At 38.2% G+C, this 27740-nt stretch overlaps 1 protein-coding gene across 2 annotated transcripts in view; it reads left to right on the top strand.

Annotated features, from left to right (window-relative positions):
* Window positions 1-22586, top strand: part of LOC116444896 (cytochrome c oxidase assembly protein COX16 homolog, mitochondrial) — a 46334-nt gene extending 23748 nt beyond the window's left edge. For both annotated transcript variants that reach the window (XM_032110618.1, XM_032110619.1), the window contains exons 3-4: window positions 7092-7154; window positions 21058-22586. In XM_032110618.1, coding sequence (XP_031966509.1) covers window positions 7092-7154; window positions 21058-21174 — 180 coding nt within the window. In that variant the 3' untranslated portion in view covers window positions 21175-22586. The remainder of the gene's footprint in view (window positions 1-7091; window positions 7155-21057) is intronic.
* Window positions 22587-27740: the final 5154 nt, after the last annotated feature.

Here is a 27740-nt window from a genome sequence, read left to right as displayed (position 1 = left end):
CTTTGAACAGAAACTTAAGTGACCTTCATGTTTTTCAGAGCTACCACAAAGTGGTTGATTCTGTGCAAAGGTAGGATATGACTAAGGAAGCCGTAAGGGAAAAAAGAAACCCCTGTAAACTATATTTACATGTTTTCCAGCTCTAACTCGCGTAGTAGGTACATAGCCATTAAAAAGGAATCTTCAAAAAATATGACCAAAATAAATTAACTCTGCTGGAGTTCCATCCAAAGTTGTATTTTGGATTGTTTCTAGCTGTTAAGTATTTTCTATTTAGAGGCAAAAAGGGTGGGTTTTTTTCCTATATACTGGCACCACAAATTTACACCTTTTTTTTATGCCAAAAAGAACATATTTGTACTGAATTTTACTGTGAAATTAAATTTATGCTAGCATATTCAGAGCCAAGGTTTACAGCACTAATTTGGTATAAATCATATAAATAAATGTGCAACTGAAAATCGAACTGGATGTGAAAGCATACCAAAATTAATTAAATGATGAGTACTTTCTTCTCAGAACGGAAAATTCTAGAATCCTCGTTAGTTTTATTGACCTTATATGGGAGAAATCTAGATATGCTTAAGTGTTTGTTGTATTATGGGATAGTTTGGTCATCATTTGACTTAATTGCATTTCCCATGACATTATCACATGAAAAAGTATGGTCCAGAGTTTGGGATTGTAGGTCTTTTTTTGGGATTGTAGGTCTCTCTTTTTGGTCAAGGAAGTACAAGGCACTTGGAAGCAAGTACAAGGTTTGGATTTTGAGAGATCACTGGTGCACCGTGTACTGTAACTCTGGGAACTGCTGCTGTAACAACGATTTATATTGCTCCTTTGGAAATGTCTGCATCGATTTCTGTCAGAGGCTGGATGAAATGTTTTTTTTTTTTTTAACTGTCTGTATTCTATGCAGATCATAGGAAAAAGTCAAAGGACACAAAGCTAGGGTTTACATCTAGTCTCAGCTGTCTCCCCCCTGTTCATAAGTATTCCTATCCAGTCTATATGCTTGGATCCTATCCTATGCAGTATAGAATCACAGAGTCATGGAGTCGTTTGGATTGGAAGGGACTTAAAGATCACCTAGTTCCAGACCCCTGCCACAGGCAGGGGCACTTTCTGCTAGACCAGGTTGCTCTAAGCTCCATCCAACCTGGCTTTAAGCAATTACAGGGATGGGGCACCCACAACTTCTCTGGCAACCTGTTCCAGTGCCTCACCACCCTCACAGGGAAGAAAGTAGCCTTACGTAAGTGGTTTTTTGCGTATTAAATATTTAAGTAATATAGTTGAAGGATTGTTGTGAATGAAGTTGCACAAAAATGGTATGTTTTGCCTTGCCCTTCTCTGTTACCTAAGACTGTATGCCAAAGAGCTTGGCATAAGTACAACCCTTGTTGTACCTTACAATCTCTACAAGCTTTGTTCCTTTAATTTCTTAAGTAGAACAGCACTCAGCTTGGCTGTAGTTTACACTGCATTTCCTGAGTCCTGGTATTTATCCTCTCCTGTCTACAGCTTCTCACTCTGCTCATAAACCACAACTTAGAATATTTATGACACAGACTTTTGTAGCAATTTATGGGAGTCTTCTCAAGGAATATTAAACTTGACTGATCTACTCAAGATTGCTGATTTTCCATATGATAAATGTTTTCAAAGAAGATATGCTATGGAAGAGCTAGAATTAGTGATTCTGGTTTACTCTTAAGTTTAAAAAATGGGTGGGGAGAACAAATTAAAAAATTTTATTTAAACAGTAATTTTGTGGACTATCTGTATTGTGGATACTGCAGGAAAATTGTGTCCCATCCATTTATGCTGGGAGGGGCAATGGAAAAATAAAAATCTGAATTTTAATTCATGTTCATTAGATTCAGGCCACCGTCTTCTCCCATTTCCAAAGCTGAAATCTTTCTCAGTGGGATATTATTTTGTGGAGGATAGGGTAGGAACAGAAGCTCATGTTTTAGTAAAAATAACAAACTAGTTTTAGAATAGAAATATCTTCTACTGTTTTTTGGAAATGCTTGCTAGAGGGAAAGTTCTGTAAGACTTTGGCATACAAGTATTTGGTCAGTACATGCCAGGACACAACTATGCAATGTACTGCACTGACTTATGTGAGAGGAGACTGTTAAAAGCACAATCCTCTTCTCATGACATGGCTGTCTCCTGACAGTTTCCTTGTGTACTAACTGAACCCATCATTTTAGAAGATGTGATACATTCAAGTCTTGGTTTTCTCTAAACCCCATGGCCACAAATAGTAAATGGACAAATAAATAGTAATGTTTATAGCCTAGAAAGACTGCTTGTGAAAATGGGCTATTTGAGTTATGGATCCAGGCATATGTGTACTGTGGACAGTTGGGATGTTACCCTGAAATTTGGAATGTCAGCTTGCTCCTCCTCTCTGAATGCTGAACAGGAGTGACACTGATAATCTGCTTTGTATTCCTGTGTTTCATAGAATCATGTAACAGTTTGGGTTGGAAGGGACTTTCAAAGGTCTTTTAGTCCAACAGTCCTGCAAGGCGGAGGGAGATCTTCAAGTAGATCTGATTGCTCAGAGCCCCATCCAACCTGACCTTGAATGTTCCCAGGGATGGGGGCGTCCACCAGCTTTCTGGGCAACTTGGGCCAGTGTGTCACCCCCCTCATTATAAAGAGCTTTTCTTATACCTAGTCTAAATCTACCCTCTTTTAGTTTAAAACTGTCAGCCCTTGTCCTGTTGCCACAGGCTGCTAAAACGTTTGTCTGTGTTTTTTTTGTAAGCCCCCCTTACTGAAAGGCCACAATCAGGTTTCCCCAAAGCCTTCTCTTCTCCAGAGTGAACAATCGTAGTGCTCTTAGCCTGTGCCCATATGGAGAAGTGTTCCACGCCTCTAAACTTCAAAGGGGGTAGTGATGGTGTTCTTTGGGCTCCCTTGTGGAAGAGCTATCTTTTCCTTATGCTGGAGCTAAAGTTAGTGACATTCACAAATTTCTCATTCACTCTCTGCCCATAGGATTTGCTTCTGAGCCAAAATGAGCTGTGGTCACTGAGTATCAATACAAAATTGTTAGCTGAAGAATTATTTTAGTAGCCGCACTTTTAAGTTTGTAACTGTACCTGAAATACTTGTGTCACAAACAACAATTTCCCTTTACTGAGTGTACATTTTTCACAGGGCACTGCAGGAGTCCCTGTTCTGGCAGGGGCTGCAAGCACCAGGTATTCCTGCTTTGCTATGTCATGAAGCCCCTTGTCTGCACCCCGAGGTGCACCATTTTTAACACCTAGACATGCTGTCCAGGTTCTAATTGAAAAACCAAAATGTCAGCCTTAAAATGAGAAGCATCAGCCACCTTTTAAAAGGTTTTTAGTTACTTACAGCCTCAAGTAGCTGCCGACTAAGATTTCTAAGAATGTTTCTGTGCTTAACCTCTATTACTTTTAGCCATCTAAGAATCTTTTTCAAGTCTGTTTCTTTGGGAACCTTTTGAAGTTAAGTAAGGGTAAGTCTGAAGGAGTGTGAAATGGGACAAAATTCTAATTTGAAACCTGGATTCTTAAACCTTTTCTGAGATTTTTTTATATTGCACTGGCCCTTGCCCTTTCAGTTGATGTAATATGAGATAAGCCTGTATAATGCAGAATACTGAAAATGTTTCATTCATTTTTGCTGCAAGTGCTAAAAAGGAAAAAAAAAACCTACGCCAGAAAAAGAAAAGAAGTAAAGCCTTTGAAAATTGTATTTATAGTATTGGTTTCAAAGCCTTGCAGACAGCATTTCATGAAGGTTGTCTAAATACTTACATCAAGTATTTCAGTAGTCTTTCAGTAAGAATTTAATGTGAAGTTATGCTGTAATTATACATGCACACATCTTTGAATTCTACATTTAGAGACAAAAGTTTGAATTTAAATGGTTCTTAAAGGAGCGGCTGACATTTTGCCAAACAAGAAGAGTCCTCTAGTGTAAAGGAATAGCTTTTCTGTTCCTTCCTGCCTCCTAAATAATGGTGGAGAGGATACTGTCTGGCTGTTACGGCATTTGGGCTTTGTCTGCTGCCATCATCATATCTACTAATACAGATTTGTATCCATAATTTAGCTGAAGATTTATTTGCCAGTACATAGCTGAATGCTTCTAGCTCATTTGGCAATATGTGTTGGCATAGTAGTCATCATGGAAGCAAAATGTATGTTTGTATTTGGATCTTGTGGCAGATGTGTAATACAATGGAGCTACTGCTTTGGCATGGGCACTTTGCTGGCTCTGCCCCCATACGAAGTGTTCCCTGGTTATGATCTGTGATTGTGGCTCATATTGATGTTTATCTGCCTTTTCAGAATGAAAATAGCATCATTCTGTTTTCCTTTTTTGTTGTTGTTGTTCTTGTGGTGTTTCAAAGATAGTGCAGCATCGTACGAACACAGTGGAAACAAAACTTTATAATACACTTTTTCTCAACTCCTATACGGGTTCCTAAAAAAATTTGTAGCCCATCCATCTCATTTGGTAGCTGAAAAGCAGGGGTTGCAGTCAAGGCATTAGAATGTGCAGGTGACTGAATTGCTGTGCAGGCTCAAGTATGTTTAAATTAGTCTATGTGAGTAAGTGTGTATGTAGGGAACAAAAAAGATAAAGAGAAGAGGAAATGCATACTTGCTCCTCTTTTTTACTTTTTTTTTTGGTGGAACTTGGAGCACAAGAACATGTCTTGCAGAGTCACCTTAAAATGTGTATATAGTTTGCCCTCAAAACAGGGTTTAACTACTCTTTTTGGGTAAGTTAATTTGCCGAATAAAATTCCTGCTTCCTAAGAAGCAGCACTCTGTTCATTTTACATTTGCAGGGTATTTTTTAAAAATAAATTTCAACTAGGCTGCTTCATTTCTGCATTTTTCTTTATACTAAAGCTACAGCATCAAACTGGAATGCTGTGTCTCAGTTTTAGCTGTCTTTGTGCAGGCAGAGGAGAATGAAGACAGGAGAAAGACAGGACAGAAAGGGCTGGAAGGAAGGAGAAGCAGGAGTAGCTTAACTGATTATTTGCCATTGCCTTACACAAATGTGGCCATGCAAACACCACACATTAAACAAACACACTAAAAATTGGTAAAATAAAACTTGATAATGGGGATATTGAACTGTCGTTGTAAGTTAAATTCTGGCTGTGGTTAATTAGGTAAAAATGGAGTTTCAACCATGATACTTTGTCTGCCTTATTATTAAATGAAGGGAAAATGTAGGATGAAATAAAACTGTTGCTGCTTACTTACAGGAGCTTCTATTTCCCCTTGTCTATATGTGTATTGTGAGAACACAAAGCATAACAAATAGTGTTTGCATTTAGTTCTGAATACAGTGAGGTCCACAATCACTCATCTCTCTGTGAAAGCGAGCTTCAAAGCCTGTCTGGCTGCCCAAAGACTTTGGATTTCTGCACATGTGATGGATGGGTTCGTTGTTCTAATGAAGCATGGCTGTTGTTGGAGGTCGTGGTCACGGGAGAGAGGCAATCCATCTTTAATGAGGGGCAGTTCTACAGAGGCCTTGAATGCCAAGACAGAGATGGAGCATTTCATTTTTTTATTTGATGTAGAGGGCCAGTGCAGAGACACTATCTTGTTTTACGATTTTTTTTTTTTTAATTACCAAGAAGGTGGGAGCTGTATCCAGTACAAACATTAACCATTTTAATTATTTTGGCTTAGTCCCCAAGTGTAATGAGTCTGGAGATTGCAAATGTGTGTGTTTCTATGCCCAGATCACTGATGAGATAGGGAAATCAAACCTCTGGCCATGCACAGATGGTGTTAGACTTGCCTGTCTGAGAATCCGTACTTAGGAACTGAGGTCTCACAGGCTGCATGCTAAGTAACCGACAGTGTCTGTAATCAAGGGGAGCATTATGGCCTAGGGAAATTCTTCAGAGCAATTCCCGTCAATACAGATAATAGATGTGTGTTTAAAGTACCTCTGATGAGTAGGAACTTGGGTTAGGAGAGGATCCGAAGGTGGATCTTCGCATTGACCAGGCAAATTGTGTTACGTGTATTCTCCCTTTTTGTTTTCTAGACTACTTTTAGATGCTTGATGTTGCTTGTGATGAGGGTAACTGAGCCCTTTTTGTTCAGATCAAGAAGCAGCAAATTAAGAATAACAACTTTTCTTCACTGAATTAGTTGTAGTTGGACTAGTGTACCAGGGGTGTAACTACACACACGACCAGTCTCCTTACACATCTATTTTGGTTTTAAGCTCTAAAAATGAGATTGTTCTGTCATGGTGGATTTATTTGGTATTTTAATTAGTTTGCCTAAGAACTATGTCTGAATACTGCATATGTGGCTGTTTGAGAAGAAGGTAAAATGCTTTCTCTAAGCGTGAAGAATGCTAATTATCTTTTCCCCCTTTGCTTCTACTCTTAGACCTGTGGGAGACAGATGTTATTTAGCAGAGGGAGGGATGAACATCACTTCTTCCGGGCTCAGAAGTTAAAACGTGAAATGTGTCTGCTGTGGTTCATTGACATGTCTGTTCTTAGATTTTTTCATTCAATAAGCATCTCTGAAAGGTGACAGGAAACACCAGCACTGTCAGTACAGAATCAAAACTAGGAAAGAGCTATGTGTTCACCAGAAAATTGGAAATTCAACTCATGCTTAGACTTTGAAAACCAGGATATATTGTATAACTATTCACTGAACTCAGCATTCAGGAGTATAATATGTTACATGATCACAATTTTATCCTTTTTTGCTCGTTTCCTTTATTTAAGTTTTGTTTAGTTTAACACTTTTAAACTAAACAGGGACAGATTTAAGTATCTAAGGTAATGCAAGTGCAGGGCTATAGTTAAAAATGTGTTTTCCTTTGGAGTTTAATAATTTGGCAGTTGACCTGTTTCATTTCAGCCTGATTCTCGTGCTGTGTTCATCATCCTGGTATCTGAACAAATGGCACATAAACTCATTTAGAGGAAAGAAGGGTTTGCATATACCAATATTTAGTTTATTTGAAGTTAAGATTTCTATTAAAAAATCGTCTTAAAAGCAAACATTTTTGCTGTATTTTTGTTTGTCTTTCAGGTTGATCCAGCTTTGAAAGAAAAGTTAAAACAGAACACTGTGACACTGGAATCTGAATATGAGGTAAAATAAATTTGTTGCTTGGGGCCCATAACCTTGGCTACCCTTGATTACCCTGGCTGCTGGTGGGTTGTATCTGTCCCTAACTAAAATTAGATCAACCATCTGCCTTTGACTCACTGATGTCCAATAAAAACAAGGTTTTATGTAAAGAAAGGTTTTTGAACACACAGTGCTTCTTTCTAAACACAGCTTTACTTTGATGTCCAGGCATTAAGTACAGTGGTACAAATAAATTCAGTATTTCTGTGGTTAAACCTAGTTTATAAATGTAGAGCTGATGTTGGCCTTGGATGGAGTGTGTGTGAATGTAAGTCAACACTTCTACTGCATGAATTTTGATGATCTTCAGACAAAATTACAGAACAATGTGCATGATGTGGTTTTATGTTATTTCTTGCTTCTGAAATTTATGAAACAACTGTCATTCCTTTCACATGGTTTCAGAAAATTTTATAGAGAAATAGTTCACTCTTCCCTCAGCATTGCATTTTCTTCAAATACTAGTGAGCTCTAAAATGTGTTTTGACCAGCTTAATACCCAGAGTTTCATAGATTTTCAGGCCTACAAAAAACCGTGTTAGAAAAACTGGAAAAAGTCTCTCTGTGACCAGAAACAAAGAATAAAGCTATTTAAGATTGTTCCTAATGTTTTAAAATTAATTGAATCAAATGTCCAACTAATACTTCATCTGTCTTTGCAGCCTTTATAATGAACACAGGTATTTGTTTTCTTCCCATAGCACATTTCTCTCACGTGCCTTTGAAGAATCTCGATTGCACCCATTGCTCTCGTACTCTCATAGGTGTCCAAATGGCAGTACATGGTCTTGATAATAAAACTTTACTATTCTATTACTCTTTCGTGATTTGTTTGAAATAAAAATAAAACTTACCTTTTGTATTTTCACAGGCCTAATTTCACAAAATATCTGCTAGTTTTTAACATTATTGCAAATAGTTTTGGGCTCTCCCCTGCTATAAAGAATTGTGATTTCTGGTGCAGGGAATAAAAAGATGGGAAGTTCCAATGGAGACTCAAAACTTACAAATCCATTAAGTTCTGATTGCCTCTGGGATTGCTGTCTCTCCGTTTCCATTCAATATACTGTAAGGCTGCTCTGATTTATTTATGTGGAAGAAAAAGTAAAAAGAGCCACAAGCAGTGAAAAGAACCACATCTCAAACTCAATACCAAACCTCAATATCAACCAATCTGTATTCAGACAGCCTTACTTTTTCTTCAGAAGATGAGTAAATAGTTGAAGGACATTATTTAAATAGCCATAACTGCATTATCTTTATGGATAAGTCAATGGTAATAAAATACATCTGGTATAATAATATATTACAAGCCTACTTGGGTAATGAGGCTCTTTTCTGATGGACAGAAATGGCAGAAGCCATCTTACTGTTTTCTTAATCTAAACTGTAGAGAGTTCCCAGACTGAAATTTTTCCAGAGTAGTGCTTGGGTGTTATAGAGGGCAGATCAGTTCAACAAAACAAATGGATTTGCATAATGAAAGTAGATTTAGATTGTTGTTTTGAACTCTAATATCAATATATACTTTACTATGGGCACCAGCTTGAAAGCACATATTAATTTCTTGCTTCAGTGAAACTTATGAAACTACCAGCAGTCATGCACATACTTTGCAGGCTCCACACTGAGTGTGTGACAATTTTAAGTCACTGTTACCTCTGTATTCTGGTGGACAAAATCTAACCAATCACCAAGTTACAGCTGACATTTAGGAGAGTAGTTTTCTGTGGACCCCAGCTGTTCCAGACTAGAGGAGTTTGGGTGGACATTTTTCTCCTTCCTTTATTTTTTGACTTGTCCAAAATACAGCTCTTAGGAACACCTTCTAATTCAATATATAGGTCACATTGAAGGATTACACTGGTGGCTGTTACTAAATATGGTGTGATAAGAGATCAAGGGCAGTTAAAAAAAAGTTACTGTTTTAATATGTGAAGCCTTATTTTACAATATTATTGGCATTATATCTGCAGCTGTTACTGAGGATACCATGCCAGCTCTTTTGAAGCGTGGCTGCCTGATACATGCAAATGTCCTTTGGTCCTCCCCAAGACTTTTAAAAATATCTTACTGTCCTTACAGAAATGTACATATTGAATATATACTGAATTCTTCTAGAATGTCATAATTTCTCCTATAAGCACACATATATGCCCATATGGACATATTGCAAAAAATAAAGACATTTCCAATATTTCAAACATGTTGAAGTCTGCATTTTGTCTCTGATGTGGTGGTGGTGGTGGTGATGTAAAAAGTTATAATCACAGACCTGATTTATTGTGAAGAAATTAACATAAAGACTTTTTCTTACCTTCTAATTTACTAAATTATATCTTCTCAAACTATAAAAAGTTTATTTCATACAGGAGTGTTTCTGGTCAGGATACTATTTTGAGGAAGGAAGAATTTACATGTATAATTCATACTGCATTTCTTGTATCTCAGATCTGTTAATAATGGCATTTATCTTGTGCCTTGGGACATGCCAAAGGAGCAAGCTACCTTTGCCTACACTCTCCATTGTTCATGCATTCCTCTCACACACTTTTTTGTCCTCATATGACCAATTAGTCCCTGCTGCTCCCCTTAGCCTAATAAATCACAGCTCTGTCCACTAGTGATGCTGGTACTAATAATGTGAATGTAGTTCTGCTGCTGAGCTGGGCCTTGTAGAACACACTGTAAAAAATGTCAAGTGTTTGACCTGTGAGAAAAGCCTAGAATATTTTATTTGAAAGGACAAAAATACTGTTTAAAAAAAGAAGATAAAAAAACTCATTCTTACGATGAGTGAAAAACATTCTTGTGGTTGTTTAACAATCATAGTACATTCCTCTTCATGTGTTTAATGCAGTCTAAAAATAACATTCCTTATTCTAGCACTTGGTTTCTATACTTCTGCAAAATTAATGGTCTAATAAACACTAAAAAAGCTGGCCTCAGTTACATCAGACCCCAAAATATAGAATTGTTGTTAAGGGTTTTTCTAGCAAATAAAAGCTTTCTTAAGAATTGACTAACGTTTTGCAATGGAAAAAATCACTGGAGTTTGAATCAAATATGTGATATTCAGTGGGAATCAATAGCAATTGAAAGTAGAGGAAAAAATATCACAATAAATAAAAACATGAAGGGTTGCTATGGAAACAGTAAATGAGTAATTTATAAAGCAGAGAAGACTGATAAAAGATGCTAAGGGCATCAGAGCTGTCTGATAAGTAAGCTGACAAGGATATCAGTAACAGGATGGTGTTGCAGCAAACCAAGAATAAAATAACGAGGATGTAAAATCATGATTAACCATGTTGGCAAAGTAGCAACATTCGAAAAACATATCTGTATTTTTTTTTAGGGAAAAAAGTCCTTTGTATTAGAATCAGATGTGCTTCCAAACCCCTTAATAATCAAACGAGATGTTTTTTAATACCTTCTAGACTCTGGTAGTTTATAGCCATGTTCTAAGAATGGGCTTTGAAGACTTCAGTGGCTGCTGAAAATGTCAGTCTGGGATTGATGGTTCTCTGGGAATCATCACTGGGCAGGAAGGTGATGCTATTGAAAGAGTTCTGTGAGATTTGGGACATATAGGCAATGTTGTGTATTTTTTTCAGTGACGTGAAGAAATTGTGAAATTACTAATGTGCAAGTGATATGAAACTATTGCAGTAGTAAAAGCATGGCAAGGCAGGGACAGAGAGCTGTTCATATTACTTGGGAAGATGGGCCCATTAAAAGTGAAAAGTACCTTTTAGAGTAGCCAGTTATTTATTTAAAAAACTGAAGATGCAGGCCAGAGTGGACTGCATTCTGGAAAAGATTTAGGAGTCAGTGAATAAATAATTCAGCTAAATCTTCTAGTGTGATCTTGTGGCACAAAGAGCTAATTCAGTGTATGAATATAAACAGCAATGGTAGACGACCAGGTGATTTTACTTCTGAGTATGGCACTGATGAGGCTGGGATTGAAATTCTGATTCTTCTTTTGGTAACTGCATTTTGAACAGGCCTTTAAGAATGGATTAGGTTGCAGAACAGGCTGACTATACCGGCTTAGGGCTCTAAAAATGCCTTAAAAGAAACTTGAAGATTTAAATAATATTAAAGGTACTGAGAAGAATGTTACTTCCATATAAATACTTTCATAGGAAGAAAGTGATAGCTATTGAACATTTTTTCATTGCAGAAAATATAGTAAAATTAGAAGTAAGATCCATTATTAGGAGATGGGAACATCATTTGAACACAACAGCAAGAAAAATTAGTCCTTTGTGTTTCAGAATATCACAACTGTAAAACTTTGTAAAGTTTTCCTTCAACTGCTTTCAAGGATGGCATAGTTGATGTAATATGCTGGTCTGCAAATGGTCAGAGTAGAAAATGCTGTTTTCTTGACTTAAAGAGTATGAATATTGAGCAGGTTTTGTTCCTTATAATTTGATAAATCACAAAAAGTCAACATCAGCTCTGGACAGAAGTTTTTTAATTGTTTGCCCTAACAATTACGGCAGAAGTCTGGTAATTGCAGTATTAAAATGTATATTGAGGACAGTTCAAAAATTAAGAGTAGGTGTATGGAGAGGCATTTTGGGAATATAACCTATATATTTACTGTCTTAAAAGAAGAATTTGAATAAGCTCTTCTGAAAAAGATTCAGGCCACTTAATGCTCATTAGACGTAACTTCAGGGATTGTGGTGCCAGCAGAGTGGATGAAACTTTTTTTCAGGGAGTGACAGTGTAGTAACATGGTAATTGCATCCAAGTATGTGGACATCAGGACGATGCCAGTCATTGAAATCTGCAAGTATCTTGTTGCTGTCATTATCAGTACCAGAGGATTACTGATTTTGTTGCTGTTTAAGAATTAACAGATTAGTGTGCTGAATTGATACGCTTCAGTGTCTGTGAAGATACTAGTGGCTAAATGCCTTGAGCTGTTTGAGAGCTGACAAAGATGTTGGGAAAATATCCCCCCTTAGTGACTGTTATGACAGTAAATAGGTTGAGATAAATAAAGAGGTTGAGATACTTTTCTTACCCCTTTAATCACTGTGTTCCTTCCATGCTCTCTTCTTTCTTAGTGCATTGTCCAACCTAGCCATTAGATTCTGACTGCCCTCCAGGTTGTCTGGGACGAGTTGAGTTTCTTGCATTTCAGTTTTTTCACATGTGAAATGGTCTTTTACGTTTTTATTTCATTATGAGTCTTCAACACAATGTTTTGTAGAGAAGTACAAAGTTGTGTTATTTTATCATCAATAGAAACTGCCATGGGAAAGGATTTTAGTTCAAATAGTTTGTGTTAGGCATTTTATTCTGAGTGGATGTACAGTCCATAGCCACCTATAGCTTTGACCTTTTCTTCTTGACATCTTAGTAGTTTCCTGTACCATAGTTCAATGTGTTCAAACTATAAACTATGTTCATAGTTTTTCGCAGAGAAACACAAGAAGGTGGAATTTGGTGATGGGTATGGCACAGGAAGAATCCTAGTAGAAAAGCCTCTTGCAGGAAGAAGGACAGCCTCCAGAGTAAAGTTCATAGGGTATCACTTTTATCTGGTGTTATTTCTGGAATGCATCTCTATTTAATAGTCCTGTAAATTCTTTCCTGGTCATCTCTTAGCACAGGATTTTCCTTAACTGAGAGCTGTTTCTTTCAGTTATGTTGCATTTGCACTTTCCTTATCCAATAAGAAGACACCGATGTCTCATAGATGGAAAACAGGGTGAGTGATTAACAGTCAGACAGCAAACATGGTTGGGACTGTTATAAATAATCTCATCACCCTTTCTCCTCTCTCCAAAATAGAATCCTTAGTACCAGCTTGCATTCCATGCTTGTTTCCTTGGTTTTTAATGCCACGTGAATTGACCGACTCTTACCATGCTAGGGCCAACACTGTGTGTTGTCTCAGTCACAAAAAAACCCCAAAAGTTTGGGTAGGGAAAGTTGTATCCACACATAATGGCTGAATTCTTTAATTTATTGTGTTAAGGAATGCTGCTAGCTTCTGCCAGGCAGCCAGTATAGGGAACACTTTCTTGTGCAGCTGGCTAGGTGGAAATGTTAAGCACTTCTGCCATAATAATGGGCTCTCAGTGGGGAATTGTTGGATCTTTGGTATGAAATATCTCTGAAGTAACTTTAGTGTAGTGTGTGGGAATTTAGCTACACAGCTGAGGCCGTGTATGTTTCTCTCATTGTCTGCTTCTGAAGATGATACAGCAAAACAGATAATTTTGAAGGAAGTTCCTGTCTCAGCAACCAGCAAAGTGACTTTTTGCAAGAATATCCTCCTGTTTGTTTTTCTAAGATTTTTTTCTCCTATTTTGGCCAATTTCAAAAACATTATCTGGAATATTTTGTGATTGTCAGTGTACTTCTAGATGATGTCCACATGGACAATCAAGTCTAAATGTGAAATACTTTAAAAGATTATTAGACAATTCTTGCATGTTCTTTGCTTCTCAAATTATTGTTATTATTTAATGTTCAAACTATACTATAAAAATGTAGTCTGCTTTAGCAAGTTACTGTCAGGGAATGGGTCACAGCTTGTCCTAACAGGCTTACTGATCAAACAGAAAAATGAGATGCAAGATTCTGGTGGAAGCTGACCATGGAATTTGCACATTTCTTAGCTAAATAATCAAACTTCTAAAAATTGAATAGAAAAGTTCCCAAGTTTAACCTATGACTTCATTGTGTGTCTCAGCAGTATTGCTGAGAAGCAGCTTTACTGTCACTGGCAGTATAGTGGGGGAATAACACTCCTATTACTGTCCACATCAATTAGACAGGGGGTGTTAGCCACAGAGAAGGAACAGGAGGATTTTTTTTTCCCTATGAGAAATTGACCAACAGCACAAATCAAACCGTAGCTATTGATGTTACTGAAAAACTATTTATGGCTGAAAGATTTGAAATTGTCATGTTAACATTTAGCCCAAATCATAGTTTCCCCACGGAGAAAAGCATTCTGTTTCAGCATATGAATTGATAAGCAAGTTCTGGAAGAGAAGTGAGTGGAAAATCAGGAGGGCATTGTAGATGAGAAGCAGAAGTCCTAAACTACACTAACTGTGTGAATGTTACCTGAGCTAACTGAGACCAGGATAGACAGGGAGCATGTGAGAGGCAGAAGATTGTGCCCACCAGTTCGGAAGAGTCGACTGTTTGGTAAAGTTGACCGCTGATTTGAAGGAGTGTGGTTACTTTAAAGTAGTTACTTAACGGCCTGGATTTAAGTTTAATTTGACACTGTTGTTGTAAACCTTCTCTAGTTGTTTCTTTTCTTATGCCCACACACTTCTGTTAGTTTCATAGTGGTAACTGATCACTTCTTGTTGTGGTAATCTTGTAGCCCTTTGCTGTGGTATTGATTGCAGCTTTTTCCTCTCACGTAAGAAACCTTGTTTTTCATATCTCTTCAGAAGGAAAAACACCATGTGTGACTCATGGGTCTCATATTTTTTTATCCTGGTACACCTCATCCTTTTTTTATTAGAGTATCTTTTTATCTTTATTAGAAGGACAGACTGTGCCAGATTTTATATACAGAAAGTGAAAAAATATTCCACACTTCCAAGCATTCATAGTCTTAGGAAGTTGTTTGAAAGAACCCATTTCTGTGGTGTCAGGAGGGCTTTCTGGGCTCCAGATAGGGACGTGCTGTAGAAATCTGTCTGCTCTTCTTAGCAGCAGCAGAACTGTCGTTTTTTACTCTTACTGGTCTCCTGCACTGTTAAAGATCACATACTGCCTTCAGTCAAGTTCACCTTTATTTAGCTGAAAAAGTTGCTGCAAACATCCCAAAAGTCTCTCCCAGGCTGCTCCTATTTTAGAGACTTGTGCTGCAGTAACTAGGACATCCCTTTACGAAGTTTAGTATGATATAAAGTTAGCAAGATCAAGCAGTCAGATTTGGGAAATTCCGTGGTCCTGTTGACTTGGCTAGGTCTCCCAGGTTGTAAATGTAGGGATAAATCTTAGTAAGCAGCACCTCTCTTTCTGGGGCAGAATAACCATAGCTTCTGTACGAGAGAAATGAAAACTATCCTAAATGTACTTAATTGCTTAATTAAAAGTGGAATTTGCTGAATTTGGGATGTTTGATCTTGAAGCTGTACTGCTGCACTCATGCTATTATTTATGTTGGACCTTTCTGAGCTTCGTTTTTGCTTAAGAAAAGAAGATTCGCTGAAAGTAAATGACCCATGCATGCGTTCTCTTGACTTTATCATAAATCTTTTGGACTGAGAAGTCCATCTTGGGTGAGCTACAGGTGTAATGCATAAATAGCACTGCATTATCCTCTCAGATTTAATGTGGTTTTTAAGAGATTCTGAATTTTAAGAAGGAAAACTGTTTATAAATTAGGAGGAAATTGTGGCAAGGCCTAATTCCTGATGCAAGTCTGTCTTGTGTTGTTTTCTGTTATGTTAAAAATTCAAGGCTGTGTAATCATGTAGTTTTAACTCAGAGATATAATTGTTTAGTTTACTAAGCACTTTGTATCACTGTAACACCTTCACACAAAACTATGAGAGTACTCTGTGAACAGTAATTAAACTCTGGGACACCTCTGAGGTGGAGGCAAGTTCTGTTTGCATGCTTTGGATCAGGAAAAGGTTGCACAGACAAACTGATGGTATAGTTCCTCAATATACATCTTTTACACATAGTCACTCAAAGATGTTTCTCTTCTCTCTCCACCCAATGTTTTCTTCAGCTATGCTAGTTCAAGTGTTTGCATAGTCCTATGCTTAGATAGGATTTGTTCATAAGCAGTATGAGTTTATTTTACTAAACTATTTTTTTTTTCTGGTCAGAGCACAGCCCCATGTAGTTGAATTGGCATAATTAAAGGGAAAATAACACATGGGGAAAGACTGTCTTAAACCAGTTCACCATAGGTTAATTAATTGTGCCATAGATGAATGCTATTGGATGCCACTGAAGTAAGCAACAAAGCCTCTATTGGTTTTTGCCAGTCTTCAGCAAAGCCAAAAGGAGAAGCAGCTATCTGGATGCTTACATGCCAGTCTGCCCTTCACCCACACCAATTCTTCCCTTAATGAACAACAAAAAAATCTTATTCTGGCCATAGTTTGCTGCTTGATAACTTGTTTGTTTACTAATATCATAAAAACTAAACAGTCTCTAATTGGAAAAAATACTTTTTTTTAAGCTGAGGATTAAATGACTAATCATGGACTATTAAATCCCGGATTATTAAATCACTAATTGCAGATATTAAATTCCTAATTCCTAAGCAAAGTAACACCCAGTTTATATTAAGAAAATGAGATGTCAAAAAGATGGCTCTGGGAAAGAGTTATAAAAAAACCCCGCTAAAGCCGTATCAGTGTGATGATGAAGTTAGGATTTTCAGTCATGCACAAGACAGCAGATTCAGTGTTAGCTGTAATTCTGTACCTCCTCATCTATATGTCATTACAGAGCTCCTCAATGTACCTTTTGTCTCTTCAAGCTTTTTTGACACCTTTAAAAAACAGACTGTTCAATTGGTTTAATTCTTTCATTGCCTCTTGCAGCCATGAGGATATTTTTCCCTGGCTCATCTTTTGTCTGCAAATGGATTTGCTTACTATAATGATGGGAAATAATTTTCTCTCTGTATCAGAGCTATTTCTTTCTGTGGTGCTCCTCACAGAATTTATTTCATCAAGCTGTAAAGTAAACAGGATTCCCTTATCCCTCCTTTCACATGTGAGAAACTGAGACTAAAGCCAAACATTTTTTGCAAGCGGCCACCTTGAATTCACTCAGCCTGAACATTAATAGCTCTAAATTAATTTCTGCAGACTTCAGTTTGTGTATTGTGGCATGAAGACTATCCTGCAAGAGTAGAATTCAAACTCTTCTCAAAATTTTATTTTATTTTAAGGCTGACAGAGGCTTATGAGTTCTGCTTAAGCCAGGCATTTGAACCAGCAATTAAGAAGTCTTTTAGACCTTAAGAAGGTCTTTTTATGTCCTTTTGGGTACCTTTGCACCAGCCAAGCTGTTTAACAAGTCTTAAAAGTCAAGTGTGGCAAACAGTTGAACATATTTTTCTTTTTCACTGTGCCTGTCTGAATAACTGCAATTTTTTCCTTGAATTTACAGCTTCTGTCAGTCCTGTACTCTTAAGAGGCAGTTTAGCTGATTTAGGGAGTGAATCAGTAGATTTAATGGACTATACTGATCTTACTTTAAACAGCTAATTTTCAATATCCTTTGGGCTATTTTAGACAAGCAGGAAAAGTACTGCTGATCTGATCTAATTACATTTCATTGTAGTCTCCAATGATTGACTGTTTATCACATTTGAATTGGGAGAAGAAGTCTTTTGGTTTTTAGCCTTCCAGTTCATATGAATTTCAGTTTAGTAAAAGCTGGAAGTAGTTTAACATGTGATGTGATGTCTTCATAAAGTTAGGTAGGCAGAGTCCAAGTGGCTAAAATGAAAAAAATAAGAAATTAAGAAGACCTAGCCAGATGGAATGAAAGATATTGACTTCAACTTGATCTGAGAGCAGAACTAGATGCTTACCTGAATTCGCACTGTACAGCTCAGGCAATCTGAAGGAGATGTGTAACTTTGCAGCTTGTGCTGCACCTAATTAAGAGAAGGACTGTCAGTCTGGTCTTATTCTCATCACTAAGATGAATTTTAAATGTAGCTATGTGCATGTCTTTAGCCTACATCTAATGTAGCCATTTATTCTGGGGTGATACTGTTGTAAGAATTTTCATGTCAGTGATCAAGCAACAAGGGTAGGGTTTTACTCAATTGTACGTGAGGTGCTGTCCTGGCTTAAGCCCAGCAGCCAAGCCCCACACAGCCGCTCGCTCGCCACCCCGTGATGGGTTGGGGGAGAGAATTGGAACGGTAGAAGTGAGGAAACTCAGATTAAGATAAAAACTGTTTAATAGCTAAAGCATAAGGTGCTGGTGTAAGCAAAGCAAAACACAGAATTCATTCACCACTTCCATGGGCAGCACGTGTTCAGCCATTCCCAGGAGAGCAGGGTGCCATCACGTGTAAAGGTGGTTTGAAAGAAAACTCCATCTCTCTGAATGTCCCCCTGTTCCTCCTTCTTCCCCCAGCTTAACATGCTGAGCATGGTGCCATATGGTGTGGGATATCCCTGTGGTCAGCTGGGGTCACCTGCCCCAGCCGTGTCCCCTCCTGTGCACCCTCAGCTCACTGGCAGGTGGGGTGGTGTGGGAAGCAGAGAAGGCCTTGGCACTGTGTAAGCTGCTCAAGAGTAATGAAAACATCCCTGTGTTACCAACACTGTTTTTAACACAAATCCAAAACATGGCCCTATACTGGCTGCTATTAAAAAATTTAACTCTACCCCACCCAGAACCAGGACAGATATATGTGAAAATAGCTATACAATAGCAAAGCATTGCAGAACAGATTTTCACATCCCCTTTCAGTGGTGGTACTCCTTTTTATGCCTATCCACATGCAACAGGAGTGCTCTCTTATTCCAAAATGCATTGTATCAGTTCAGAAAGTTGAAATGCTTAATCATTCTGCCTTCTGATGACTGATTGCTATCCCATAAACTAAATCTTGCAGATACTGTGCCATGGTAGTAAGGAATTTGCTTTCTTCTTGAATTGCAGTAAGATACTACACGGTGTTTATACGTGACACAAAATGTTAATGATCTCTATAAATATAATGACAATAAAAAATAAAAATACAGTCTTCCTATGTATGCATTAGAATCCTTATTTCTTTAAATTTTAATTGATCAACAGATCTTATCTGTCATCTTGGGCAGTGCCATTCACTGCATGTAACCCTTGGTTGTTTTATTTTGTCAGTGTATCACAGTGTGTTTTCTAGGTACCTTTATGATTTCTATTGGAAACTGCCAAGATACTTTGTGGTACTGGTTTGTTTGGGTATTACAGTTTTGAAATACTTCCTGTTTTTGACAAACCTCCTCTCTGTAAAGCCTTTGTGAAGTTTCAGGGGCAAATTAATATGAACTTTCTGGTGAAGATCTTCAGTACGCATGTCTCTTTTGATAGACTTCTTTATGTAGCCTATCTTTAAATACCACAAGTTTTGTTGTACTTATTTTAAAAGTTGATTCATGTTCAGACTTTGGGAGCCAAACAACTTTGGGAATAGCTGAGATCCTCACAGCTGTGTGATACCTTTGTGTTTAATTAAATCAGCACGCATCCTTTCTGTTAAAGCACAAGGTTATTTTCAGTGTAGTTTCCTTGAAGCTTCCATTAGAATCAGATGTTAAATTCTGAATTTGCTATCAGAGGGGATAGTCTGTGTTGTGTGGGATGATGAGTACCTTTCCTCCTTCTCTCTCCTTCCATGTCAGCTCAGATCCCTTCTGTTTGAAATGAAGTACCAGCTAAGCGTAAGACGTATACAGTAGTAAAGACAATTCTTCAGAAAGACCTATGCCAACTCTACTGTACAAAAAATTCAGTTGCTCCTACCTTGTGAAAGTCTGTGTTTGTGCATGTGTTCTGATATATCTTCTGTAGAGTGTTGTCTAATTTCTTTTGATATCTGACAAACCTCATTGCAATTTCCTCAATTGTAGAAGAGTCAGGAAACTTTTACATAACATGAACTAATAGCAGCAGGTCTATTCTGTTACAGCTGTTGAATTTTTCTGGAACTATTATTCAAGTGCCTGGGTGTTTGTCATTTATTTGAATGATTGATAGTAGACAAATTAGGCCACAGACTCAGGGCAGGGTTAAGTATTTTCTGGTGTATTTTTACAGCATTTGCTGAGATGAGGCCCTGATCACAGATCAGGTTTAAGTCCCACTGCAGTACGTATCATTCATTACTGGTACGCAGTGTTGCCCTGTTCAGTAGCATCTAGGACTACTAGAATAGTCAGTGTGACCTGATTCTGGCAGTGGTGCAGACCCTCTCCTCAGTCTCCCCATCATATCCAATGTGCTGTTCCACAGCTGGCATGTGAGACTTGTCTATGTTCTGGGGAGGGACAGATATGCCTCTGCCAACAGGACGGTGAAGATGCAATACATGTTTGTGTTCTTTGATGGCAGCACATGGTAGGTGAGGTCAGAAGGGTGTCTGTGCTTCATATTTGTTGCCTCTAAGTCTAGATAAATATTTCAGTCATTGGTAGGTCTGAGGGGGGATGATGGGAGTAGGCAAGAAGGTAATTAAATCTAGTTTTTCACTACCTGACAGTTCAGTCAGTTAACATATCTCATGTATGACTTAGTAAGAGGCCTATCTGTGGTGGCTGGGTGCCATGGGAAACTAGTCAGCAGGAAGCATTGCATACCTCTCTCAAGTTAAAACCATATGGATTGAAGGGGTTTGCACCGTTGCTGTCTCTCCTTGTGCTAGATAATGAATCCAACATGCTTTGTATTTGTGCTGACAGGATACTTCAGGTCACTAATTACTAATACTTCTGTTTGAGCTATAGCAATGCTTGTCACTCCTACTACTTCAGTGCTTGGCAGGCTTGCAGTTGAAGAACAGATCTGGAAAACAAGGTGAGAGGAGAAAAAGTGAATACAAGGTGTCTTCAGTCATGTTCAGATGCTGCAGTGCTTCCTGTCCTTAAATGTTACTTACCTGCTGACAAGCACATGCAGTAATGCCTATCTTAGTCATTTATGCAGCTATATGGGTAACTCCTGGGTTTTTTTCCTTCTTGTTGAATTTCTCATGCAGGGTAGATGAAAGTTCATGAACTCAGTGGTGATACTGAGTTTGTTGTGAAAAAAGAATTCAGTTTGGAATCATACATACTTTAAATCATGGATCTGTCAAAGTGACACTGTTATTTTTGCTGTTTGTCTGCAGAAGCTGGAAAAATCTAACTTGGATAATTGGGAGAACATCAGAGGACCCAGTCTGTGGGAAGATTCCAGGACGGTTCAGAAGCAACGGCGGGAGGCTCTCCGTCTCAAGACAGAGTGACTGAGCAAGCCTAATTTGGTGCATCTGGGAAAAAAGTCTCAGGCTGGACTGTCTTAATTTTTAATCCAGTGTCAGGAACAGACATGGGAGCAGTTGCACTGAACAATTCAGCTGTTGTATATATAAGTAACTGTGAGATCAGCCCAGAAGGCGCTGCATTATATGAAGCTCTTTGTTTGCATCCATTTGCGTAGAGTACCACAGGCTGTATATGTTAATTTTCAATTAAAAAAAGCTGATTCTTCTATTGAGAATATCCCATCATTTTTCAATCTCTAACATTCAAAACTGCTTTAGCAAGGAATAACATTTTAAGAGTCACTTGTCAGTACCAGAAGTTGTCATCCTAATGAGAACAACAGTGCTGTCATCTAGATGTGTGTGACCAGATAAATGCTGCTTCAGGGAGCCCCTGCATGACTTCAGGCTCTTTAGCTTGGAAGGGACTCCGCAGGCATATGAGCTGTTCAGAACAGTGACTCCAGTTTTGGCTTAATAATACTCTTGTGTTTCATTTCCAGGGACTGTATAAAGGCATGTACTGTCAGCTGATAATTGGTCAAATAACATTTGTTTAGCTGTGTTTAAATTTCTGTAATTAGTTTATGGATACCTTCATGCAGGCAGGACCTCTGCACTGGAACCTCTCAGTTTAAATTGGAAGAACCTTTCTTGCAAAGAGCTGTGCTGCTTCTCTGTGAGTAAATATTGTAGCAGAATCTTCTTGAACCACTATATAGTGGCAAAGCTCATCTTACATGTATTACTACATGTATATTTGTGCATGTGCACAGAAATTTTTTATGTTGCAATCAGTTCTTCTGAAATGCTTCTCTTTTTATATTTATCTTTGTGTGCTAAACACTTGCTGTTAGAGGACATTGTGCTAACGTTCAGGACCCTTCTGCCGAGAGAGTTCAAAGAAGAAGCATCTAGTCAGTTTTTCAAATGAAATGATGCTTTTGATAAAGTGTTTCGACAGACTTGTGAAACTCCTCATCAGAGGGATGGAGCAGTAGAGCACACATTAACAGTAGATTCTAGTTTCAAAACTCTCAGTGACACCTATAAAATCTATTTGGAACTGTCTTTGGAAAAGGTGTGGCCTTACTTCCCTCTGCAGGATGTGTCAAATGCAATCTGAATGTCCTTTTGGACACTTTTTTAGGGCGGCCTCCTTGCCCTCATGTAAATCTTCTCTCAGCACTTAATTTTCTTTAGTATCTCAATGGTGAGGCCCAGTCTTTCACTCAGGAAGAAGAATTAACACTGATTTTTAGGGACTTATAAAGGAATTCATAAAGCATCGCATGAAATATCTTAGGCATGTTTTGTGCATGTTTTCTTCTTGATCGAGTTGTGAAAACCATCAGAAAGTGGTGGATGAAATCTGGAACAAAGTTGGAGCTGTGTGTTTGTGTGTTTCCCTGTTCAATGTCATAGATATCTCTGCTTCTAAATCAAAGTATGAACAAATTAAACCATCCAGGAGACAAATAAAAGGAGCAATACAAGAGTAGGTAATAATAAATGCTGTAGGGAAACCAGTGAAAAAGTAGAATACAGAGGCATTAAACTGTGCTAGACCTAGACAAGGAGGAAATTGGTTTGTTTTGTCATTAGGCAAATAAAATATAAACATGACAAATAAGGAGTAAGTAGTACTGCATAACTTGTTAAGCACCTTTTCAACTCTTAAATTCGAGTTCAGGTGCAGTTCCACTGACTGCAATATTGATCACTTGAAGGACATCAGAGCTTTGGCTACACTGACAGTGTTCTCTCAGTTGGGACTCTTGCAGCATCACGGCTGATGTTACAGTGAGAGCATTGGAAATGTATCTTTACATTCCCCACTGGTGTGGACTCTGCAAATTCACTGCCTTTTTGAGAGGATGCACATCTTCCTTTTCCCTGCTTTGATTGAAGGACATGGGAAGCTGCCATTGCTTTGCATATGGAGAGGCGTGCTCAGCTGCCAGGCTTGCACGATGGCTCACAATATGGACCAGCAGTGCTCCTGAAATAAACACATGGCTTTCTAAGAACAGTGTGTGTAGGAGAAGCAGCCCTTTCCCCCAGGGGAAGAAGCAAAGATATTTCTCTTGCGTGAAGCCCTTAAGCTTACCAGTTTTCTTGATGAACAAAACACTCACTGAAATAGCCTGTGTATTTTTAATAATTTGATATTCTGCAAAGACCGTTTTGGGAATGGTCATCTTATTTCAGCAGGTTTGGAATGTAGTTGTAAATAATTATTTATATGGAGCAATAACTGGGGTCCTAACTTAGGACCCAGTCTTAGTTGATTGTTTGCTGGTTGTGGGGTCCCCCCACCCTTCCCTTTTTCTTAGGCACTAAATCTTGTTGTTTCTGAGGGCATATTTGTAACTGCCTCTGAAGTGGCCTCTCTGGAAAGTAATGGATTTATCTTAGCATCTCTGAGAAAAAATTATGTGCAGTTGGAAAACTTTCCAACTTGCCCTTCTCTTCAATTTCCATCTTAGAAGGCTATATCTACTGAATGTCCACTAAAATAAAAACCCACCATGTTTTTTATTGCTGACTTATTGTAATAATTTTTTTAATGTTGACTCATTTATGAATTAAAAAAACCCCCGAACCAACAATAGCTAATACAGAAGCTGTACTTTTCATAAAATGGGAAGAGCCATTTCAGCAATTCATCTTTATTGCTATGCACTTGAACAATGGCTTGATGTTTTATGCTGTGCTTTTCTTACCCATTGAATTGGAAATAATACTTTTGAAAGGTGTGTTGAGAGCCAATTAAGTCTCTTAAGTTGTCATGCAACCTGAAGTAGAAGGCACTCCTGAAATGTGGAGAATTATAGTTCATAACAGTAGCAGGAGAGGCAAACTTTAATTAGTTCAGAATTCTTGCTTAGTTTGGCTGCTTATTTGAACTATCCTTTTGAAAACCAGTTAGAGCACTTCTAGTTATCTCTAAGGCTCCTGAAGACAACTTTGTTCAGCTCCTGAATCATAATTCTAAACATCTGTGAGTGGAGGGGTCAGAGGTAATTAAATACAATTGTCAGTCTGAGACACTGATTGACATTTTTGCATCCTCTTTGGTAACTGGGATACACAGGTCTGAGGGGAGTGAACGCAAGGCTTTAGTGAGAGGTGTTCAGTATTACAAAGGTAGAAGAGAGAACTGAAGAAGCCAGATCTTCTAATCAGTGTTGCTGAAATTAGAAGTAAAAGAAGGAAGTCTGGCTAGGTGTCTATGTGGGCTGAAAAATCAGTTCAAAATCCCTGTTCTGACAGAAAAGGAGAAGGTGTTTATCTCTCAAAGGAACTGTAGCAAGGTTGGCCTTTGGGCTCTTCCATAACAAGAAAAGCAGTAGGACATAGAATTGGAGGAAATCTGGGGCACCTGTCTCCAGGGTCAGGGAGAGGTCAGCACAGCACCACAGATACGTGGGTGTCTGCCTGGATGGTTCCAGTGGCAGCTGTCTGCAGCTCAATATGCTGCCCAGACCTCTGTGTGAGATCTGCCCTGTGGATCCTGCTTATTGAGTGTGGTTTTCCTACAGCACTTTGAATGTGCAGACACATGGATGACCCAAAATGCTCAATACCTCAATTCAGCTGTAGCAGATGAAGGAGAGCCTTAGCAAAAGCTGTAACTACTGTGTTGCAAAAAAAGCTTTCAAAACTACTGAATAGCTCAGCAGTTGAATTTCAAAGTTCCTAAATACATCTGGATGGGTAGTTGGACGTTAAAAACTTACAGAATCAGAATGCAACGAGCAATATTGCTCATAGTGATCTTCCAAGGTCTTGAAAAAGGGTCCAGTACCCCAAAAAAGATAGGTTGTGGTGTAATAAGACATGAGTGATGGGAGTTTTAGACCAGAATATAGAATGCAGAAACTTACGAAAAGCAATTTAAATCTATTGCATCATCAGCTGGGGACCAGTCCCAAAAAGCAGAGGAAGAAATCCATTTCTTCACAGAGAAACAGTAACTTAGGGAGATTTAAAGGTCAGTGTTCATTGGATGTTTTACGTGGACACTTCGTGTTTCACTGTGCTTGCCTGTGTATAGGTGAAACTCAAAACAGTAGTTTTCACCTTGTGAATTAACTACACACACCCTTGTAATTCTTGATGATCTTGCATTTGCTCTGACTTGCTGTGTTTGCATTTCCAGCTTGAAGCCAGGGCAAGTTTCATTTTATATTCTGTATTTTCCAGAGGTACTTATTTCTGCATGAACTGGGAAAGCCTAATATTATCCTTTGCTACTATGTCCACTTGAAAAAAAAAAAATTAAATGAAGAAACAGAGAAGGGCATGATTTGAAGTCTTAGGAAAGCAGAATAACTATTTTTACATGAAGATGGTAAAAGCATTTTCCTTAAAGCTTTTATGGTTAGAAGGGCTGCTTATTGCCAGTGTTTTCAGTGGAAAACCACCTTTCATCCTTCAGTGGAGTAAGGTTCACAAAAAAATTTCCACTCTTATTTTAGACTAGCTAACTAGAAGCCTTTACTCGAAGGAAGGCAATTGCTTAGTGTTAGGCCTTCATTTCTTACAAGGACTTGCAATGAGACTCAGCCAACACACAAATAGTCTCTAGACTTAGAAACAAAAACTCCATACAGATGTTTTTCTTAAAACATGTACTCTCCCCAGCAGCCAAAAGCAGTCTTTCATGCCACTGGAATCAGACTGACCATATTTTCTTGTTAAACATGTGCTTTAACTGCATGTGTAACTGTCTTGCTTAACACAGGCAAACCAAGTTTCACCTTCACCATTTCCATGCTGCTTGGGACGTGTGTTAAAATTAAATGCAACCAAAGCAGCAGGTGGTAGTGCTGCAGAAAGGATATGTCAAATATGCATATACATTGCGAATATGAATAGTATAACGTGTCATAGTCACAGGTCCCTCGAGAAAGAAAAAAAACACCACATCACAAAAGTCCTCCAGAAATAAGGGTTTACTGTGTATTGCCAGTGCCTCTGTAGAAGAAATTCATGCCCATTCACCTGGCATATTTGGAGCCTGGCATGATGTGCCTCAGTTGGTGGAGAAAATGACCACAGCTTTTTTAGCATGTATGTTTCAAGGTAGTTGATGAGATCCTTGATGTTCAATACGAACTCCATTGTGTGTGTTCAGTATCAAATCCATTATGGTATCAACCTCAAGGAGGCTTAGTGGCTCCCAGGAGTATGGCTGATCCCTTGAGGATCAGGGGCAAACCCATCTCTCTCCCTTACAGATCCATTCTCCCTCCTCTTTCTGTCCTGTCTTCCGGTGTTCCTCCCAAAAGGTAACAATTCATTCTCTGAGCTGCTCTTTTCTAATGGAACTGGCTGTAAAATGTCACCTTCTTTTTTTGAAGTTCACTGTCTCCATGAATTGAAGAATAGTTGTTTCTAAATGAATTTGAATTCAAGCTCAATGTAAGCTCAGAACACAGACCCAGCATTATATCGCCGTAAGGATGGCACCCAGCATACACTGGGGTCTCTTTTTATCTTCAGATACACAATGCTGTGCTCTCTATTTTATGTACAAAGGAAATTAAAAGTACTTTTTTCTTTAAAAGATGAGATCTTCATCTATCTCCAGCTGTCAGTTCCTAATAATGTTGCCCAGAGAAGTGTTATCTGTGATTTAGTGGCTTTAGTGGACTATCTTTTGTTCAACAGAGGACAGCAGAATAAAATTTCAGCTTAATATAGCTCTTTTCTTACTCCTTCTGAATAAACAGAGGAAAAGAGGAAAGCAAGAGCAAAGAACCTTGGGTTCCAGACTCAATTTTCTTCTGCTTTTTAATAGATAGGGCATTTTAAGAAAGGGAAGGAAGGAAAGTAGAAAAAAAATAAAAGAAATATGGAAAGCAAAAACGCTTAGGGACAAAAGTAGTAATGGAAAACAGTCTTTTCTTCTGACTAGTCCCTCTGGATAGAATAGAAAGGAAAATTATTTCTGTCTCAGGAAAAATGTCTGAGCTCAAAAAATACTCAGGTCCAAATGAAAAGTCGAGTATAATATTTTGCAAGTTAACAGTTTTAGAAATACTTTTATTTGGGTGAAGTACAATGTTTTATTTTGTTGTTCATGTTTTTCCATTCTTGATTCTTCTTTCTCAGGTACCTTAACTCTGGAAATGAAAAACCACCGATCTTAAAAATGTAGTTTTGACTTAAAAGATTGACAGCACAAAATGCTTCAACAGTTTTCAAAACTTTTCACAGAAAGTGTTTTCAATAAGAGTAAATCTATCAAAAATAGGTCTTTCTCAATGAACAGATTGCAAAATGTCAATCAACCAGATTTAAAAAAAAATTGTAAAAGATCTTTTTTCAGCGTTCACCAGTCAGTTCCTCTGTTAGTTGGTGAGTGTTGATGCTGTTTACTGATGAGGATGTGCCTGCACACCCCTGTGGCTGGGCATGCCAGCCTTCTCCCTATCAGGTGTGCACACCTGCATGCAGAAAGTGGCACTCTTGCAGTTTAACAGAGCACTTCACTACTCAGGAACTCGTAAGAAAAGGCCTACCCCCTATTGCATTCA

Source organism: Corvus moneduloides, chromosome 6, assembly GCF_009650955.1.
Source record: "Corvus moneduloides isolate bCorMon1 chromosome 6, bCorMon1.pri, whole genome shotgun sequence".
Classification (NCBI taxonomy): Eukaryota; Metazoa; Chordata; class Aves; order Passeriformes; family Corvidae; genus Corvus; species Corvus moneduloides.
The sequence above is the reverse complement of the archived record's forward strand: the minus strand, read 5'-3'. Positions and strand labels throughout refer to the sequence as shown.